At 37.7% G+C, this 20232-nt stretch overlaps 1 protein-coding gene across 1 annotated transcript; it reads right to left on the bottom strand.

The window, feature by feature from the left end:
- Positions 1-2318: 2318 nt before the first annotated feature.
- LOC127453951 (prolyl 3-hydroxylase 3-like) lies at positions 2319-18518 on the bottom strand. Its single transcript, XM_051720784.1, has 16 exons — positions 18176-18518; positions 17751-17935; positions 16489-16647; positions 15258-15444; positions 14351-14482; positions 13698-13840; positions 13444-13533; positions 13247-13299; positions 13086-13165; positions 11270-11397; positions 11070-11165; positions 10833-10983; positions 8809-8926; positions 8545-8620; positions 8276-8416; positions 2319-2876 (listed from the first exon to the last, which is right to left on the bottom strand). The coding sequence occupies exons 1-16, from the start codon at positions 18477-18479 to the stop codon at positions 2709-2711; spliced, it is 2211 nt and encodes a 736-aa protein (XP_051576744.1). The 5' UTR covers positions 18480-18518; the 3' UTR covers positions 2319-2708.
- Positions 18519-20232: the final 1714 nt, after the last annotated feature.

Genomic DNA, 20232 nt, shown 5'->3' with positions numbered 1-20232 from the left:
CATCGATTTATCGTCAAACGGCACTCTGTCAAACACAATGACCACGTATGTGGACTATAGGCTCATTTTTCTTAAAATATCCTATATTCACTGTGCATTATTACATTGAGAATCAATGGATGCACCCAAAAGCTGGAAAATGTTGCTTTCATAAGCTGTATATGGAGTTAGGATGAAAAAAAGGTGCATTTCAAACTGTTGTGAGACCAGTCCAGACAGACAGCACACTGGAGGTTAAGTCGTTCCCTAATTAGGGAGCAATGGAGCATCCTATACCTTTCCTATGCAGCCAAGTGCATTCACTTCTAAAATCCGACCAAAAGTTCCGTTTCAGGCTGCAGCTGATATTTGAACCACGCAAGATGTTTGGCAGACATGGGACAATGGGCATCATTACTTAAATTCAGAATTTATAATGTATAATTTTATTTTAACATGGTTGGCTGTATTTGGATGATGCTGGCCATTGCTTTGAATCAAAATTAATTCTGCTAATATCTGATGTAATGTCTCAAAAACATGAATAACCAGCACTCCTGGAAACAATAAACAATTTGATAAAAAAAATAATAAAAAAAAATCTGACTTTCTATAGCTAATTTCACAACTTAGTCCCTCTGTCCACAAATGTTGCCATACATTTTTAGGAAAACTATTTGGTCTAATTTTGTTTTTGCTGTTTCTTAAGGGCTACTAGTTACAAATCAAAAAGGGGAATGGAAAATGCACACATCAGTCATGCTTGGGTCTCAGGAGGTTAAAAGTTCATACCTCTCTTGATTAAATACTTCACAATTATGTTGAATTCATAAAATGTACACTATTTAAAGATTACTCTTGATGGAAATCAGTTTGATGGAAATGTTTAAATCTTAATAACAGACTGATTGTTTTTGAGTGTATCATTAGCTCAGTATAAAAACATTAGAAGTCAATGGTCCCCACCATGATAGAAAATGTTTTACTTTCAAAAATATAACAATTAGATTCTGCGTTACAAATTAAATATTGCGCTTTACAAGCAGAATATGACACTATCTTTCACTCTAAACTTTCTTGTTCCAGAATTTAATTAACAGTTGAACCAAAAAGCCATTCCTTGCCAGTTAAATTATAATTGAAGAGTAATTCTTAGTGTATGTCTAAAGTTTCCTAGAGGAAACATCCTGGTGGAAACGGTCAATAAAAGTTATGAGAATGGAACATTGACTGTTCCATTATCACTCTTAATATTCCTGCTCTTCAGAGTTGATCAAAATCCTGCACACCAACATTTTGTGTAATGTTGTATCACAAGGGAGAAGAGATTATTCCCAAATGCATCTCTGTGATAGTCAAACCTCAATGGAAACAGGTCAGAAGGGTCTTTGTCATTTATCTAAGAGGCATGTCTGCGCATCTGCTTTTCTCTTAACTTCTTAACAGTTTTACAGGCCTGCTGAGAGTCAAATGCATAAAATGAGATTAACACCTAACAAACCATTATCCATTCTATACCCACTTTTTACAGCAGAATGTAGATTAACAGAGGGGGTAAATGGCAAGCATAAATAAGGCAAAAGTCTGACTCTTGGTGCATTAGGGGAATGTCAGTGGTTATTGGGTTTACTGGAAGGGGCATCATGTTGCGATGGGGAACTGGATATGAATGATTACATGATTTCTTGCCTGGATTATTATTCTATACTCTAAATGGGAGATTTGTAATATTCATAAACAAATGCACTCATTTACGAGGGATTATCTGTAATCTCGCTCTCCATCTCTTTTACCGCCTCTGCATAACTCTCTGCCCTCCCTCTTTCTGTCCCTCACTCGTTCCATCAGTGCAAATGTGCCACAGTCCGTCCACACCTCCCCTCTCATCCTCCCTCCCTTTCTTCACTCACTTGTTTTAATGTACTGTAGTATAGCTCAATCTCACTGACTGCTCATGTACTTCTCTGTTAGCCACTTCTCTCTTCACTGTTAAATATGCAAAACAATAATTAAAAATATTATACAAGTATTCATTATTAATAGTAATACATAAATAATTAAGGTTGCATTTAATCTTACAATGCTTGTTACAGTGTATTTATTACACTGTAGGTAATACTGAGTAATACTAATGAACTGCATACTGTGAAACTATTTTGTAAAGCTGCTTGTACTTACAATCCATATTTTATTTCTATAGTAAGTAATCATAGATACATGTAATGTGTACAACTTTAAACTAAAATGTTACCTAAAATACTTAAAATAAATTATGTATAATATATTCATTTTATAAATATTAAACATAAAGAATATTATTAATCATAATTAGCCTTTAGAATAAATAACGATTTAATAATAATAATAATAATAACAATACAAATACATATTATTATTGTATATTAATACTTGTATTATTATAAAGTAGTATTCAAATAAAATAATAATAAAAGGAGAATAATAAATTACTCCCATTCCCAAGTATCCCATTCACTGTTTCCTGATTCTTTAATAAAAGCATCATATTTCAACATAACCAGCAAAGGCACAAACATGTACACACTTTCACACTTATAGAGACATAGTCTGGGGCTGTCTGAGATAAACTAGTAAATAAACTAGTGTTCATGAAATGATGACAGGGTGCATAGATTGCGTGGTATTCGATGTCCATGGGCACCGGAAGGATGCGTTGTCTGTCATCCGATTGGCTCATTCACCTGTCACTCTTACAGTTCATCGTGTCTGCCTGTCACTCTTTCCCTCTTTTTGCTCCTCTCTTTGACTTGGCTTCTCCCGCTGCGGGCAGGTGTTGAGGTGCTTTCTCCATCACCCTTCTCCTCTTTTACTACACTCTGTCCATCTGCTGCCCATAAGGACTCAGCTTCTTCATGCTCCTGAGACAAAATAAACATGAGTTACTGCTTATTAGTTAGAGTTAGTACTATTCCTCTTTTAATTTCTCTGTAAGCTGAGCACATTCAGCTTTTTGTCTGTATTGCTTGTTAATAGATCTGTTAATTTGTAATCCTAAAACAATGAGAAGAATTAGCAATATCGATCGATGGATTCCCTCAGGAGCTGATTTTGTTGAACAGCGATTTTCCTTTTATAAAAAAATATGGTAGATCAAGCAAAATAAGGTCTGTGGTTAACATAACTTGAAAAGACTTCCATATTTTGTTCTTCAACATAAATTACAATCATGCCTCAAAAGTGAATTTTTAAACCGTTGTGTGCTTTTAAATGTAAGTTTCTAACAAGTTACTGCATCAACTACCAGTGTTGGGAAGAAGCAAACTAAAAGTAGCGATGCTACTAACTTAACAACATTTTTCACTAGCCGTATAGTAGTTCAGCTATTTTCACAATAGCTTTTCCAATAACAATTTCCATTTACCAGAGAGTAGCGTCACAACGCTACATTTGTCAGCCGAGGGAGTAATCAAACACACTCACCTAAACCTTTCTCTCTCTCTTTCATGTAGCGCTAGGAAAACCAAATTATTTAAAGGGGTCATTACATGAGGAATACAATTTTCCTGGATCTTTTGACATATAAAGTAGTCATTGTCCTATAAAAAAAACATACTATAAGTTTCAGAATTCAAAATTTCCTCCACTCCAAAAAGAGCATTTGTTGAAACCAAACAACTTGTTCTCTAATTCCTCCACATTGTGATGTCACACTGTGGAATACATTTGCATCAGACTGCCTCCACAACAACACATCAACTCCTAATTTACATTATCACTTTGGTCGCCGGTCCAGTAGCGGTGAGCAGTGAGATGGCAAGTAGAGAGAGCAGGTCAGACAAAAGCAGAGAGCCAATCATAACAGTGGCATTTACTGTCAAGTCTTAAAGGAGAAGCAGCACCAAAACCGAGTGTTTCTGACAGAATGAGGGTGAAAAATGATAATATTTTACAAATATATGACTGTTTATGGTGCAAAAACATCACTGAAATTATAAGTGTACCTCCAAGAATATAATAAAATTATAAAGAAAGGCATTTCATGACCCCTTTAAGTTAATTGGTTCTTTCGGACTGTCCATGTAGATGAATCTGTTAAAATAAACAATTATTTTATATGTAGCGTAGGGATATTGTTATAGTTTGAGTGAAAAGTTGATGATTATGATATAATCATGATCCTGCATGTGAATTTATCTAGAGCATCTTGTGAAAGTGCTTTAATGGAAGAAAACCTGTCCTTTTGTACAAAATGAGTTAACACAGTTAATGTCACAAATTAGCTTTTTTGATTAGTGATCAAGAAATTGTGTGGAATCTTTAATATTTCTTTTTTTATGTCATGTTTTTTTCAAAATCACATGGAGGGTAATCAGGAAGTCCCTCGCACCTGCATGCCAATCTACATCTTAATGTAATCCTTCCTCATGACCACACAGCGTATTTTCGCAGCATGTACAACAGACTCAAGATGTAATTGGAAATAGTCTACTCCTCTCTTGCTGTTTCTTGCATGCCAGTGATTACCCCTCTGCATGCCAACATTGGCATGCGTGCCGTAGGTTGCCGACCCCTGGTACACTTAAGTTTATCTAGTTAATAAAGCTTGATATGAATTGAATTTGCCCATTTGTTTCTATAATTTTTTCTGATTAACACTTTTTATTGATTCTAACACATGAAACAGAAAAGCAAAACATATATGCACAGAATCAACTTTTAACCCCCATTATTCCCCTTCCCTCTCCCAATCCCCAACCCCACCCTGACTCCCAACAAACATCCCTGTGGTCAAAGCTAAATTACACAAAAAAATAAAAAATACCACTTCATATTAAATACCCACAGGTTGCCTAGCCTTCTATCTGACATCTCTTCAAATGCCGCCACCCTGCCCATCTCCGTGCACCACTCCTGAAATGAGGACGCACCCAGCCAACTTCCATCCCCTCAGAATGATCTGTCTACCGATCATGACACTTGCTAGGACCCAATTTCTTATGTATTTATCCCCTATACTAATGACTGCCCCATCGCCTAAAATACAGAGTCTGGTGCAAAATGAAATTTGAGTGCCCAATACGTCTCACACAAAACTCTGAACCCTCAACCAAAATTCTTGGATCTTAACACACCACCATAAAACATGAGTTGTGTCACTATCTTCTGACTGGCATCGCCAGCAGGTGGGTGTGTCTTTAAGACCAAGTCTATACAATCTAGAGGGGGTCCAATAGAATCAATGTAAAATCTTGAATTGCATAAGGCACACCCTTGCATCTCTAGATGCAGACTTGACGTTTTTTAGAATCCTAGCCCACACTCCCTCCTCCAATACCAAGTTTAAACCTTTCTCCCATAATCTCTTGAGAGAAGTTAAAGCTCTGTCCCCCAGACTCTGAATTAGCAGGGAGTAATACACTAATGCCTCATGGCCTTTTCCAAAAGCATTAATCACCACTCCCAGTGTATCTGCCGCTTTAGGGTGTATGCCACTCCCAAAAATAGTACAAAGCTGGTGGCACAGCTGTAAATACCCAAATAATTGAGACCTTGGAATCCCAAAGTGTTGAACCAAATTTTCGAAGGATCTCAACACTCCACTCTCATATAGGTCTCCGAGTGTATTAACCCCCCTCACAATCCACTCTGACCAGCAGAAAGGGGACTTATTAATACATAACTTTGGGTTCAGCCATATGCTCAAAGCAACATTTAAATAAATGTCTGAATTAAACACTCTGGACACTTTTGCCCATACCTTGTGCAAATGCGAGATAACGTGGTGTAACTTAACTTCTCCAGTTAGTTTGATGGAAAGGCTTTGCAATGGCGAAATAGGGGCAAGAACTTCCTGTTCAATACAAAACCAGGGAGGGGCTCTCTCAGGAGGAAGCGACCAATGAGCCAAATGTCTGAGACCGAATGCATAATAATAAAACAAAATCTTGGGTTGGCCTAGCCCACCTTTGCCATTCAGCCTATGCAACTTGCTGAAATGTTATCTGGGACGTTTACCATTCCAAATGAAGGAATTCGCTATGCTGTCAAATTGCTTGAAATAAGAGAGGGGGACATCTATAGGGGGAGTTTGTAGCAGGTAGTTGAATTTTGGAATATAATTCATTTTAATAACATTAACCTTCCCAATCATAGATAACTGTAATGAAGCCCACCCGCCCACATCGCTCGAAAACCTTTTTATTAAAGGGTCAAAATTAACTAACTAAATCACAGATTTGCTGGGAATAAAATACCCAAATACTTAATGTCCTGTTTGGGCCACTGGAAGGCGCTAACCAAACCACTGTCAGAGCCAAAGCTTTGGATTTAGACCAGTTAACTCTGTATCCTGAGAACTTAGAAAAGGAATTAATAATTCTGTGGAGGCAAGGCATAGATCTAGTAGGGTCAGAGACAAATAATAAAATATAATCTGCATAAAGCAAAAGCTTATGCGCCACACCTCCCGCCACCACCCCTGGAAAATCATCCTCCTTTCTTATCACGGCTACTAATGGTTCCAGGGCAAGACAGAACAATAATGGGGTAAGAGGGCAATCCTGCGGGGTGCCCCTATCCAGAGTAAAATAATCTGAAATTAATCCATTCGTTTGTACCGCCGCTACTGGGTTTCTATAAAGTAACTTAATCCAACCAATAAAAGTATTCCCGAACCCATACATTTCCAAAATCTTAAAAAAATAATCTCATTCTACCATATCAAACGCCTTTTTGGCTTCAAGTGCGATGGCAGCAACCAGAGTATGATTATTCGCCACTGACCACATGATATTGATGGAACGCCTAATGTTATCAAAAGAGCAACAGCCCTGAATAAACCCCACCTGATCTATATGTATAAGAGATGTCATAACTTTAATCGGTTAGGCAAAATTTTGGACAATATTTTAACGTCTAGCTGGATCAGGGAAATTGGATGGTAACTCTTACACTCGCTTGGATCTTTGTCCTTTTTAAGAATCAGACTGATCCGGGCTTGCGTCATGGTTTGCGGAAGATTTCCATTCTTTAATGATTCAGAATAAACTTCTAGCTAAAGTGGAGCCAATTCTGTAGCATAAGATCTAAAAAAAACTCAGCAGCAAAGTCATCTGGCCCCAGAGCCTTGCCTGTAGGCAAGACCTTAATTACCTCACCAAGCTCCTCCTAGGTTATCTCAGAATCAAGAGAATTTTTTTGCTCAGGCGTCAGTTTAGGAAGTTCTAATGGTTCCACAAAGTTTCTAATATCCTCATCAGTAGATGAAGACGTGAAACAATAGAGATCAAGATAGAATTCTTTAAAAGCATCATTAATATCAATAGATGATGTAAATATTTCACCACCATCAGATTTCACTGAGGGAATGGTAGAAAAAGACTCTCTCTGTTTTATATATCTAGTCAGAGGTTTCCCTGCCTTGTCCCCCGACTCAAAGTAAGACTGTCTTGCCCTGAATAGCCAAAACTCAACCTTCCGTGACAAAATAGTATTATATCTGTATTTCAATCGGGTCAATTCTATGAGGCCATTAGAAGACATTCGGTGCTTCAGACCTGCCTCGGCACTTTTAATATTCTCTTCCTATTCCACGAGTTCTTGTGCATACTGTATGATCCAGCCCCTAAGAACCACCTTAAATGCCTCCTAAGCCACGCCCACAGAGGATACTGAAGACCAGTTGGTCTCCATATAAACACTGTTTTCAGCCTTTAACATTTGTTGGAATTCAGGATTTTGCAAAAGGAATACATTAAAGCACCAACTATATGATTTTCTTTTCTCCATACGTGGCAACACCTCTAAACACACCAGGGCATGATCTGAGACTAAAATGTTTCCAATTGAGCAATCAACAACAGATGAAATGAGGGAATTTTTTCAGTTTCCTCGAACAGTCAAACGAATGTTCAGTGAGTGCAACAGATGACCTAATCACTCCAATGTCTTGCAAGAAATACTCCACAAAACAAACTCCAGCCAATAGGAGGCATAAGCACAAAGAGCATGCAGATTCATCCACAAAACTGTCCCAAAATAGTGTTACTCCACAAAAACCAGCACAAAAAGAAAAAACAAAAGGCGCTCAATTTCCTCGAATATCTAAAATATTTTCTTCTTTAAATAGCTTTAATGTAGTTATCTACATTTGTAGTTTAGCAACAATTTTTTTTTTTTTTTTTTACAAGAGTAGCTTGATTGTAATGTCACTACTTAATGAGTAGCTAGTATCTTGGGAAGCTTCAGTTTCAAAGTAGCTGTGTGACAATTATAACTATATACAGTCTGAGGCACATGGCCCTTTATAGTTTCTCACCATATCTCTGTGTTGCTTTTCAGTGGTGAACCAGAGTGCCAGTGCACATCGTCGACCAGCCGTTACTGCAGTAACACCATGAGGATTGACAGGCCCTGATGTAAAGCCAACAAGTCGCCCACAGCTTGGCTTAACCTTTGCCTGAAACAGAGAGACCAGTGTGAAGTGAAACATTATTTATAAATAGATTTAAGACAGCTATATTAATTTGGTGAGAGCTCATGAATTTGAATTAAAAAAAATAGTCAATATTGGGAAATGGTTCTTACAGTGACAGTTTTAGCATCTCGATCAGTGAAGAAGAATTCGCCTCCTTCAAAATCATCATTCAGGTAAAGAACTGCACTGCAAAGGCATCAATACATGTAAATCACATTGCGTGTGCATAACAGTAAAGTCAACAAATTAAGGTGTCTGGTAAGACAGACTGTTTCTGTTTTTTATCAAATATCTTTGTGTGCCATTGGTTCACTACATTTGAACAGATTGTTTTAGTGATTGTCTACATCTATCAGGTATACACATCTATGTACCTGAGGTCTCGATGAGGGAAAGCAGGAGGTTCTCTCCAGCACTGCCTGGTTTCTGGCTCCAGGATGCAGTTATCCACATGAACTGGATGAGAAAGATCCGACCGCCCCTCCTGGTGCCCTTCACACACATATAGAAACATACGTATATCCATGGATAACATACGTATATCTTAACTCTCACGTTCTATTGAAATCTTTACTGTTTTTATGTTTGGGACCCCAGGCAGGTACCCCAAAACACCTTTTAATATGTTTCTCTGACTGAATCAAAATGCAGTAGGAATATATTATTGAAGCTTTAACCCTCTATTGCATCACAAAGTAGGCATGCACTTTTCAGAAATGTGACTGACTTGTATCCATAGTAATGTTGTAGTGTCAGTTTGGGGTTAGTTTGACCAAATGAGTGAACTTTAAAGGAATATGTCACCCAAATATGGAAATTCTCTCATCATTTACTCACCCTCTTGCCATCCCAGATCTTTAGCAGAAAGCAAAGGTTTTTAGAAGAATATCTCAGCTCAGTAGGTCCATACAATGCAAGTGAATGGGTGCCAAAATTCTGTAGCTCCAAAAAGCATATAAAAGCAGCATAAAAGTAATCCATGAGACTCCAGTGGTAAAATCCATGTCTTCAGAAGCTATATAAGTGTGGGTGAGAAACAGTTCAATTTTTAAGTCCTTTTTTACTATTAATTCTTCTCTCTGCCCAGTAGATGGCAATATCCACGAAGAATGCGAACTGCCAAAAACAAAAGAAGAACAATGTGAAAGTGAAAGTGGAGGTATATTATAAAAAAAATCTTAAATATTGATCTGTTTCTCACCCACACCCATCATATCACTTCAGAAGACATGAGCTGCTTTTCCACCATCGAGCCGAACAGTTCTGAGCATGGAATGGAACGGTTACAGTACAATTTCCACTTGAGCATGTTCGGCACGGCATGATTATAAACCGTTCTCGGCCCGGAATTCTCGGCATGGTTAGCTAACCGTACTCAACCGCGCTGGTTTAATGGCTTTAGTACGTGGTGACTAACAACTGTCAATTTGCCAACGCAACTTTTAGTGCTTTTAGTTGTTTCTATCTTGCCAAGTTGGCTAATATTTGGCTGAAGTTAATAAAAGTTAATAAAAACGTGTATGATTAGTGTATCGTATTTTTTAATGATGGTTTAACTAGTATTGTAGCATACATTTATTTTTTTTACACGCCTTTTTCATCAGGGAAGCAGATTACGAATTCATTAAAACTCAAAATATATCAATATATTCTCATATACTATTTTCATATAATACATAGATAATATTTAGTCAATAAATATAATTTTTAGCTAGTCAGGGAACTTTTACCTTTCGGCATGTTCGTGTGCGGTGGCATACATGAGCCCTAATGATGATAAACCTCTTGCCTTTTTCTCTTTGCTTTCCTTTTTGCGATATGATCCCTAAAACTAAAGGAAAAAAGCAGTCCTAAAAACTGGAACATGCGATTATCCTCCATAGCGCACTCGCTCCAATGTTTACCTTTCATGCTGTCGCCACAGACGGACCTGTTACGGACATTCTCCTATTTCACTGCACCACAGTTGAAAAAGAAACTGTAACCACACCAACAAACCCAGCACGGAATGGTACAGTACGGTTTTGCGATGAGAACTGTTTGGCCTGATGGTGGAAAAGCTTCTAGTCACCATTCACTTGCATTGTATGCACCTAAAGAGCTGAAATGTTCTTCTAAAAATCTTTGTTTGTGTTCTGCAGAAGAAAGGAAGACATATATGTCTGGGATGGCATGAGGATACATTTTTAATAAAGAGTAAATGATGAGACAATTGTCCTTTTTGGGTGAACTATTACTTTATCAGTGTGTACACCAATCATAATATCTTAGTATGTAAATATTCACTGCACTTCTTCATGTTTTATATGATTATGAAATGTCATGAACCAGATACTTTTTTGAGCTATAAAAAGTGAGTAAGTGACAGTACTGTTACAGCACTACACATTTGCTATACCTGGGATGGCAGAGCGGCACACAAGGTGCGTGTAGGCAAAGTAGAGAGCAGAGTGACTTCTGAAGTATGAGTGCATCAGAACTTTTGCAGTCTCCCCAATCTCATGCAGCAGTCTAGCATCTGATTGGTTAACCAGTCCATCCTGAGCCAACTGGAAAACAGATGTATATTTTTGGTAAGTGTTCCTACAATTTTATAAATCATTCTAGTATGTTTCATGAGTGAGTAATATTCCACCTTAAGTGCTCTGAGAACAGTCAAACCCTCAAACTTCTCATGCGGCGTGTGCGGAGAGCGTCGCCCCTGGTAACCATCACCCACTGATGCAGAGACCTATCACCAACACATGCAGAATCTGATTGGTAGGCTGATTGGAATTTCACAGCTCACAACAGTAAATGACGGGCAGATTTTTGAATGATTATTGAAAAGCTCACAGCAGCCAGCTGCATCACACGATCACATTCGGATTGGGACAAAACACCATCTAGCACAACACGATTGGTCCCATTCAGCACATGATCATCCATAGTGATTGTTATGCCAACCACAGGAACAGAACCACCTGGGGACAGACAGAATGAGCAAGAAAGAGAGAAAGAGGGAGGAAGAGAGTATAAGTTATTAAAAATAATGAAAGGAATGGGATTTTTTTGTAATTAACATTTTTATTGATTCATATGCACATGACAGTGAAAAACTCAACACATATATAAAGAATCAACATTTTACATTTAAACCCCACAAATACATCCCACCCTGACCCCTAACGAACACCCCTGTGGTCCCACATAACACACAATCCAAAAAAAAAACAAATATATATATATATATATATATATATATATATATATATATATATATATATATATAATAATAATAATAATAATAATATATATATATATATATATATATATATATATATATATATATATATATATAAATAAATAAAATAATAAGCATACATGATAAAACTAAACTACACTCTCCACATCCCCTCCCCTAGATTCCCCCCAAAAAACTAAATATTTGCCCCATTTTTTAACAAATAAGTCCCTAAACCCCAGCCTTCTACTTACCACTTCCTCAAATGCAGCTACCCTCCCCATTTCCACACACCACTCTGAAAAAGAGGGTGCTCCACTTGACTTCCAACCCCTTAAAATTACATTTTTAATGTGATTATCCCCTAAATTCATGACTGCTCCATCACCCAAAATACAGAGTCTGGGACAAAGCAAAACCTGAATGTTCAAAACATCACACAAATAACTCTGAACCCTCAACCAAAACTCCTGGATCTTAACACCCCCCCAAAAGACATGGGTAGTGTCTCCAACTTCTGATTGGCATCGCCAGCAGGTGGGTGTGTCTTTAAGACCAAGCCTGTATAATCTAGAGGGGGTCCAATAAAATCTATGTAAAATCTTAAATTGCATAAGGCGAACCCTTGCATCTCTAGATACAGACTTGACATTTTTCAGAATCTTAGTCCAGACTCCATCCTCCAATACCAAATTCAAATCTTTTTCTCATACTCTCTTGAGAGAAGGCTCCGTCCCCCATACTCTTAATTAACAGGGAGTAATACACCGATGCCTCATGACCTTTTCCAAAAGCAGCAATCACCTCTCCCAAAGCACCTGCCGCTTTAGTGGGGTGTGTGCTACTCCCAAAAACAGTACAGAGCATGTGGAAAGGAAGGGGATTTGAAAAAAAAAACAACAACAAAAAACAGTCCTTGTACCTAGGGGGTGGGAATTTATTTTTGATTTTCTGATTAATGGAGTCTTTATTGAATAATCTGACATCAATTAAAATAAATAAAAAAATAAATATTTTATAATCTATACATTTTTTCAGTGGATGTATTGAAACTTTTGCTGAAAATTATTTGCAGCATGCCTCCCAAATTTCAGAGGTCATTAAAAATAAATTGTGTCCTCTGTGTTAAACTGTAATGGTCAAAAATATTTGGAAATATGCATGTGTGAAATTTAAGTAAACAATGCGTGAGACACAATGTATTTTATGCACTGTAGCAATAAGGTGATTACCGTATGTAATATAATTGAAACAGGCCTGTTGTTGTAACTGAAATACTCCCAAATAAATCAACATCGATTTAAAATCTGAAATGTACCCAAATGAATCGATAGGGAATCAAATCGAAATCTGAATCGAATTGAAATCTTGTGAATCAGAATTTAATCAAATCGGGAAATCAGTGCCAGTACCTAGCCCTCCTTGTACCTGCATAAAATCCACTGTCATCCACTTCTTCCACTTTCTCTCCCTGCTTCAGTTTCTCATGAAGTTGTTCTTTCTCCACTCTGAGAAAAAGAAAAGGGATGAAGCTCCCAGTAAATTTATCCCACCAGTTCCCTACCATAATTTGTCATTTCTTTTCTCACCTCCAGGTTTCTCGCAGTGACTCGGGCACAGCGTCCTCGGGTGTCCACAAATCCTGCCGGGGACAGACAGTGAGACTGAGGCCTTTTAAGGTTAGTTTCAGAAAGGAAAACAAAAGACAAGGGGTGAAACACACACACACACACACACACACACACACACACACACACACACACACAAAACACACAGAGGCATATACCGGGTCACTGAATTTAAAGTCCAAGTTTGCCATCCCAAAGTACAGCAATTTCTTCTCCTGCAGGGCTCTGCTGACATACAAGGCAATTTCCTTTAAGAAATCAAATAACAAGTCTGTATAGATCTGCACCATTGGCTCATCCATTCATCTTAATCAGACAGACCCATCTATCAATGCAAACCATAGTCTTTCTGGCCATCTCCCATGTGTCATATTTACTCCTTTTTTTCCCATCCATTACACTCATGGTTTACCTGAATGGGGGCTGTTTCCTGAGCCTCAGTGTCGCCCTCTAGATTTTGGGTGTAAAGCTGCAGGTTACTAAGGGAGTCTGAATCTGTGGGGTAAAAGAGCAGCAGGGAGCGCAGGATCGCCACTGCCCCCTTCAGGTCACCAGCTGTGGGACACCAAAGATTAGAAAAGAGAAGAGTTGTGTCAATGTTACAATAGTGTCCTTGCATTAATTATAACTTTTAAGAAAGTGGAAATGCCTCTTCTACTTAAAAACATTACTGACACATTTTTGCTCTTTTCTAATGTACATCTACGGATATCCAGTGTGTTTGGATAGTTTCATGGAATTTTACAGAAATTATTCAAAAATATGGTAATTTGGAAAACATGGTTGCTGCAGAACTTATAATAGTGACACAAGGAACCCAGAGAGGATATATGCCACCTGAAAATCATCCTGTTTGCAGAAATCTTCAATTAATTCCTTTGGGAAATTCTGTACAGCATGTCTGAGCGAGCAACAGAAACCAAGTGTGGCGGAGCTTAGCGAAGGGTCAGTTGCGTTTGTGAAAGAAAAAAATTAACTAAAAAATAAACACAGATGAACAACACGTTCATGAATGAAAACATTTAGATAATCCCAAATAACAAATCACTAGTACCAACATCTCACCTTTGTACTGAGCTATATGAAGATGCTCCAGCTGCATTGGCAGGAAGTCCTCCAGAGCAGAAATCCTTCCAGGTCGAGTTGACACCAAGGACACACAGGTCTGTTTGCATGACAGCAAGGAGAGAGAGAGGGCTGAGAAAAAGAGAAAGACAGAATGTTTACTGGTTTATGCCATCAAAACAATCGGTTATGCAATTCAAAGAACATGGTAACAAAATGTATTTTCAAATATTAATTTACAAGTATAAGTGAGTGAATATTATGGAACATACAAAAACTATTCCTTGAAACAATTTGTTTCACTTCTACTTATCATAAAAATATACACTGCCGGTCAAATGTTTTGAAATACTTGACTAAAATGTTTCTCGTGATCTTAAAAATCTTTTGATCTGAAGGTGTATGCTTAAATATTTTAAATTAGTTTTGTAGACAAAAATATAATTCTGCCAACATATTAATTGATTTCATTATAAAACTAAAATTTAATTAAATAAAACATGTTTTTAAAATTGATGACTTGGACCAAATAATAAAGAAAAGCAGCCAATAAGTGCCCAACATAGATGGGAACTCCTTCAATACTGTTTAAAAAGCATCCCAGGCTGATACCTCAAGAAGTTGGTTGAGAAAATGTCAAGAGTACATGTCTGCAAATTCTAGGCAAAGGGTGACTACTTTGAAGATGCTAAAATATAACACAGTTTTGATTTATTTTGGATTTTGTTTAGTCACAACATAATTCCCATAGTTCCATTTATGTTATTCCATAGTTTTGATGACTTTACTATTATTCTAAAATGTGAAAAAAACAAAAAACAAATAAAGAATGAGTAAGTGTTTCAAAACTTTTGACCAGTAGTGTATACATTTTTATATTTCTTTACAATATTTTTTTCTTTTTCACCTGCAGCTCTCTCATAAGCCCCCTGTACAGTGTCTGGCTCTTCTGGAAGGACCTGTGATGCCATCACACATAGAGCTCTGCATTCTTCTGTCTGCTTGAGTGTCTCGTTCACACACTCTTTCCACTTGTTCACTGCCTTCACCCAATCAGACGAGCTCTCAGCCAAAAGGGCTGCATCATACATCTCCTGAGAGAGATAAAGTTAGGAAGGATGAGAAGATGGGTAGAAAGAGAAACCGAGCGAACTGGTTAAATGGATAGTTCACTCAAAAATGAAAATTCTCTCATCATTTACTCACCTTCATGCCATCCCAGATGTGTGTGACTGTTTTCTTCTGCTGAACACAATTTAATAGATATTAAAGATATTTAAAAGAATATTTCAGCTCTGTAGGTCCATACAATGCAAGTGAATGGTGATCAGACCTTTGAAGCTCCAAAAATCACATAAAGGCAGCATAAAGATGTGGGTGAGAAACAGATCAATATTTAGGTCCTTTTTACTATAAATCTATACTTTCACCTTCTGAAAGTGAAAGTGGAGATTTATAGTAAAAAATGGATTGAAATAGTGTTGAAATATATCTGTTTCCCACCCAAAGTGATTGCATCGCTTCAGAAAACATATATTAAACCACTGGAGTCTTATGGATTACTTTTATGCTGCCTTTATGTGATTTTTGGAGCTTCAAAGATCTGGCCACTTGCATTGTATGGACCTACAGAGCTGAAACATTATTCTAAAAAAATGTATTTGTGTTGTGCAGAAGAAACAAAGTCATACACATCTGGGATGGCATGAGGGTGAGTAAATGATGACAAAATTTTCATTTTTGGGTGAACTATCCCTTTAAAGTAAATGACTAATTACTGTGTGATTAAAATGAATAGAGGAATTTTCATAATAGAAGTTGAGAGAGAGGTAAAGGATAAGTATATAATTGACAGGAGTTGGCTGTTTAGACATCCAGCACACAAGCCTCTAAGTCTCTAAGATAAAAGCTTTCTCGGCCAGAGTAAAAAGAATTTGCTAAAATTATACCCTGCACAACACACTAGAAACCAAATTGACTAGTTTGACTTACAGCAATATATTTACATTACTTATGGTCACAAGAGTTCGGACATTAGTAAAATGCACCCTGAGAACATGACATTCAACATACAAAATCTTGCTATTTGGCTTTTATTTTAATTTTATTTTTGTGATCCTTAATGTCACTATACTCACCCAGTGTTTTTCATGCTCTCTCTCTCTGTCCTGGAAGGATTCGTCTTTCACTTCTGTCATTCTCCTGTACTTCTCAATATTGTTCCTCATCTCCAGGTGGCTCGGATTGGCCACAAAGAACGTGTGAGCAGCTGAAGCTGCTTTCTGCAGTTTATCCAACTGTACAGAATGTGAGGAGAGACAAGAATGTTTGGTGTGAGGGATTTTAAACCTTCAAAACACTGACCTACTGACCTAGGGCTTTCTCAAGTCTTTAAGAAATAGCTGCATGGTTTGCTTTCACAATATTCACAAAGGCAGTCCTTACAAGTCTAAATGTTGTTCAGATTCAGTTATCCTGACCCTTTCAGATGTGTTAGGATAAGTGTATATTATATTTGCTTCATGACCAATATACACAGATCAGCCACAACATTAAAACCACCTGCCTAATATTGTGTAGGTCCTCCTCATGCTGCCAAAACAGTGCCAACCTGCATCTCAGAATAGCATTCTGAGATGATATTCTTCTCACTACAATTGTACAGAGTAGTTATCTGAGTTACCGCAGACTCTGTCAGTTTGAACCAGTCTGGCCATTCTCTGTTGACCTCTCTCATCAACAAGGTGTTTCCATCTGCAGAACTGCCGCTCAACGGATGTTTTTTGTTTTTGGCACCATTCAGAGTAAATTCTAGAGACTGTTGTGTGTGAAAATCCCAGGAGATCAGCAGTTACAGAAATACTCAAACCAGCCTGTCTGGCACCAACAATCATGCCACAGTCAAAATCACTGAAATCATATTTTTTTTCCCCATTCTGATGGTTGATGTGAACATTAACTGAAGCTCCTGACCTGTATCTGTGTGATTTTATGCACTGCACTGCTGCCACATGATTGGCTGATTAGATAATCGCATGGATGATTGTTGGTGCCAGACGGGCAGGTTTGAGTATTTCTGCTGATCTTTTGAGATTTTCACACACAATAGTCTCTAAAATTTACTCAGAATAGTGCCAAAAACAAAAAACATCCAGTGAGCGGCAGTTCTACAGACGGAAATGCCTTGTTGATGAGAGAGATCAACAGAGAATGGTCAGACTGCTTCAAACTGACAAAGTCTATGGTAACTCAGATAACTGCTCTGTACAATTGTGGTGAGAAGGATGCGGGTTGGCTCTGTTTTGTCGGCACGAGGGGTACCTACACAATATTAGGCAGGTGGTTTTAACGTTGTGGCTGATCGGTGTATAGACCTATACATATTGATCAGTCATAGTACCTTGTAGTAGGTAACTTGCAGGAAGTTGTAAGGGTTGCGTGTTCCAAACTCATACTCAATGTCTGAAGATACTGGGAGCAGGCCAGCCGGAGAGATGCTTTGACCCATGCAGAACTTCACACACTCAGCACGCAGTTGCATCCAGTCCAGTGTCCTCAGGTCCCAGAGACTACCTTCTTCTGGGTCTACACACAAACAACAAAAAACACAGTATGAATATGCAAATGACTAAGCAAGTAATACAAAACTAACTCCAAAATCCGGTTTTTCATAGCGTGTTTTGTATTTTTAGCATTATTTTGACAGTCTGTTTCAAGCACTAGAGTGGTTACACACAGACTATGCATTCCAAGTCATTGAAACACACACTGTGATGGTAATGCACAAAAACACTTCGTGCTGCTGTGCAAAGAGTTAAGATTTACTCAAGTCAGAGAGTGTGTCATCTCCTGCTGTTAAACACTCGTCGTGACATTTTCGTCTAGTTCGCAGGAGCATGTCTCGAGTGGATAAGGATTTCTCTATGAACTCCGCAGCTCGCTCCCATTCCTCCATAAAATATGCCCGAACCCCGCGGTAATAGAGCTCATCATATGGGGGTAACAGTCCGGATAAACTCTCTGAAGATAGTCCACTGCCTGTAGTTATAGTTGCATAGTTTAGAGTTAAGAAGAACGCTGTTTTCAGCGCCACGTATACAGCAGAGCATGTGTTTGAGCGCAGCGCCATAATGCAGAGACTGTAGACTGTAGTTTGGATGTGAAGACAGAAATGAGGGAAATACGTGCCTGGCAGGCAGCGAGAAGTGTGTGTGTGTGTGTGTGTGTGTGTGTGTGTGTGTGTGTGTGTGAGAGAGAGAGAGAGCGAGAGAGAGAGAAACTTGTAGAAAAATGTCCCCAGAATATTGGTTTGTATTTATTTACTAAAAACGTCTACAGTAATAAATCTACAGTTATTAGCTGAACAACAGTAAAGTCAAAACGAAGTCCCTAATTAAATAGCAATGTATGCACGTGTGTGTGCTTATGGTAGGCTATGGCCTATGGGTTAAAAATGTTACCTGAGGAATAGTGCAGGTTCAATAAAAGTTGAGCTCAATCGACAGCATTTGTGGCATAATATTGATTACCACAAAACAATTATTTTGGCTTGTCCCTCCTTTTCTTTAAAAAAAAAAAAAAAAAAAGCAAAAATATGGGTTCCAGTGAGACCCAACACATGCGTGCGTATGCATGAAGAATGTGAATCACAAAAAAAAAAAAAAAAAAAAAGGAAAACAAGAAGAATGTGAAAGTTTAAGTGGACATTGATTGGATAATTTATAGTAAAAAATTACTTAAATATTGATCGGTTTCTCACCCACACCTATCAAATCGCTTCTGAAGGCTTTGATTTAACCACTGGAGTCATATGGATTACTTTTATGCTGATTTACATAATTTTTGGAGCTTCACAATGTTATTGGCACCCATTCACTTGCATTGTATTGACCAAAAGAGCTGAAATATTCTTCTAAAAATCTTCATTTGTGTTCTGCTGAAGAATGAAAATCACACATCTAGGATGGCATGAGGGTGAGTAAATGATGAGAGATCTTTAATTTTTGGGTGAACTATCCCTTTAATATACCTTTTTCTCACAGACTGTGATGACACGTTTCCGCCTTATTTAGCAGCGTAAATCTCGCAATTTTTTATATTATAATTGTTTAAAATATTGAGTGTAAATTTATAAAATTATGCTTATTATTATATTACCATGGAATTAGTTTTAAAAAAATGAATTACCACAGCTGTGAGGGGGTTTCTATTACAGCTGCTGAAAGAGTGACAGTAAATTTGGCATCTTCTCTCATCTGACTGTCTTAATCCACTGCTCTCTGTTTTGTTTTTGTTTTTTCCTCTTCTGGAAAGTCATTCAAATGTAATAGTGGATTTTTTTCTTTTGGTCTTGGAACAAATGTGTAAGTGAAAATAATATTTGCTGTGATCTCCCATTCACCGCTGTTGAAGTTTACCCTGCAATCGTTTACCTCCGCGTTTTCAAATCCCGGTATAAAAAAGGTCTGTACTTTGACTTGTGCATATTACACAATCGTTTTTGTTTCTTTAAACGTCTCCATCTGTTGCTTTACAAACATGCCATCTGCTGGTCATGAGTTTCATGTGCATATGCCCACATTTGGTTATGTGCTCAATGTTTCAAGATAAATGGTTTAGTTTGTTTAATCACATTATCCCATTGCTGTTCAAAAAATAAAGGGATACACACACTCACCGACCATTTTATTAGGAACACATGTACACCTACTTATTCATGTGAACCAATTTGATCTCAATGATTTGGACCGTGGCATGATTGTTGGTGCCAGATGGGCTGGTTTGAGTATTTCTGCTACTGCTAATATTTATCTAGAAGTTCAGAGAATTGTACAACACTAGATTTGTCGAGGTTGAGTGAAAAACCTAAATAATCTCAAATA

The sequence above is a fragment of the Myxocyprinus asiaticus genome, chromosome 16, assembly GCF_019703515.2.
Source record: "Myxocyprinus asiaticus isolate MX2 ecotype Aquarium Trade chromosome 16, UBuf_Myxa_2, whole genome shotgun sequence".
NCBI classification, from domain to species: Eukaryota; Metazoa; Chordata; class Actinopteri; order Cypriniformes; family Catostomidae; genus Myxocyprinus; species Myxocyprinus asiaticus.
The sequence above is the reverse complement of the archived record's forward strand: the minus strand, read 5'-3'. Positions and strand labels throughout refer to the sequence as shown.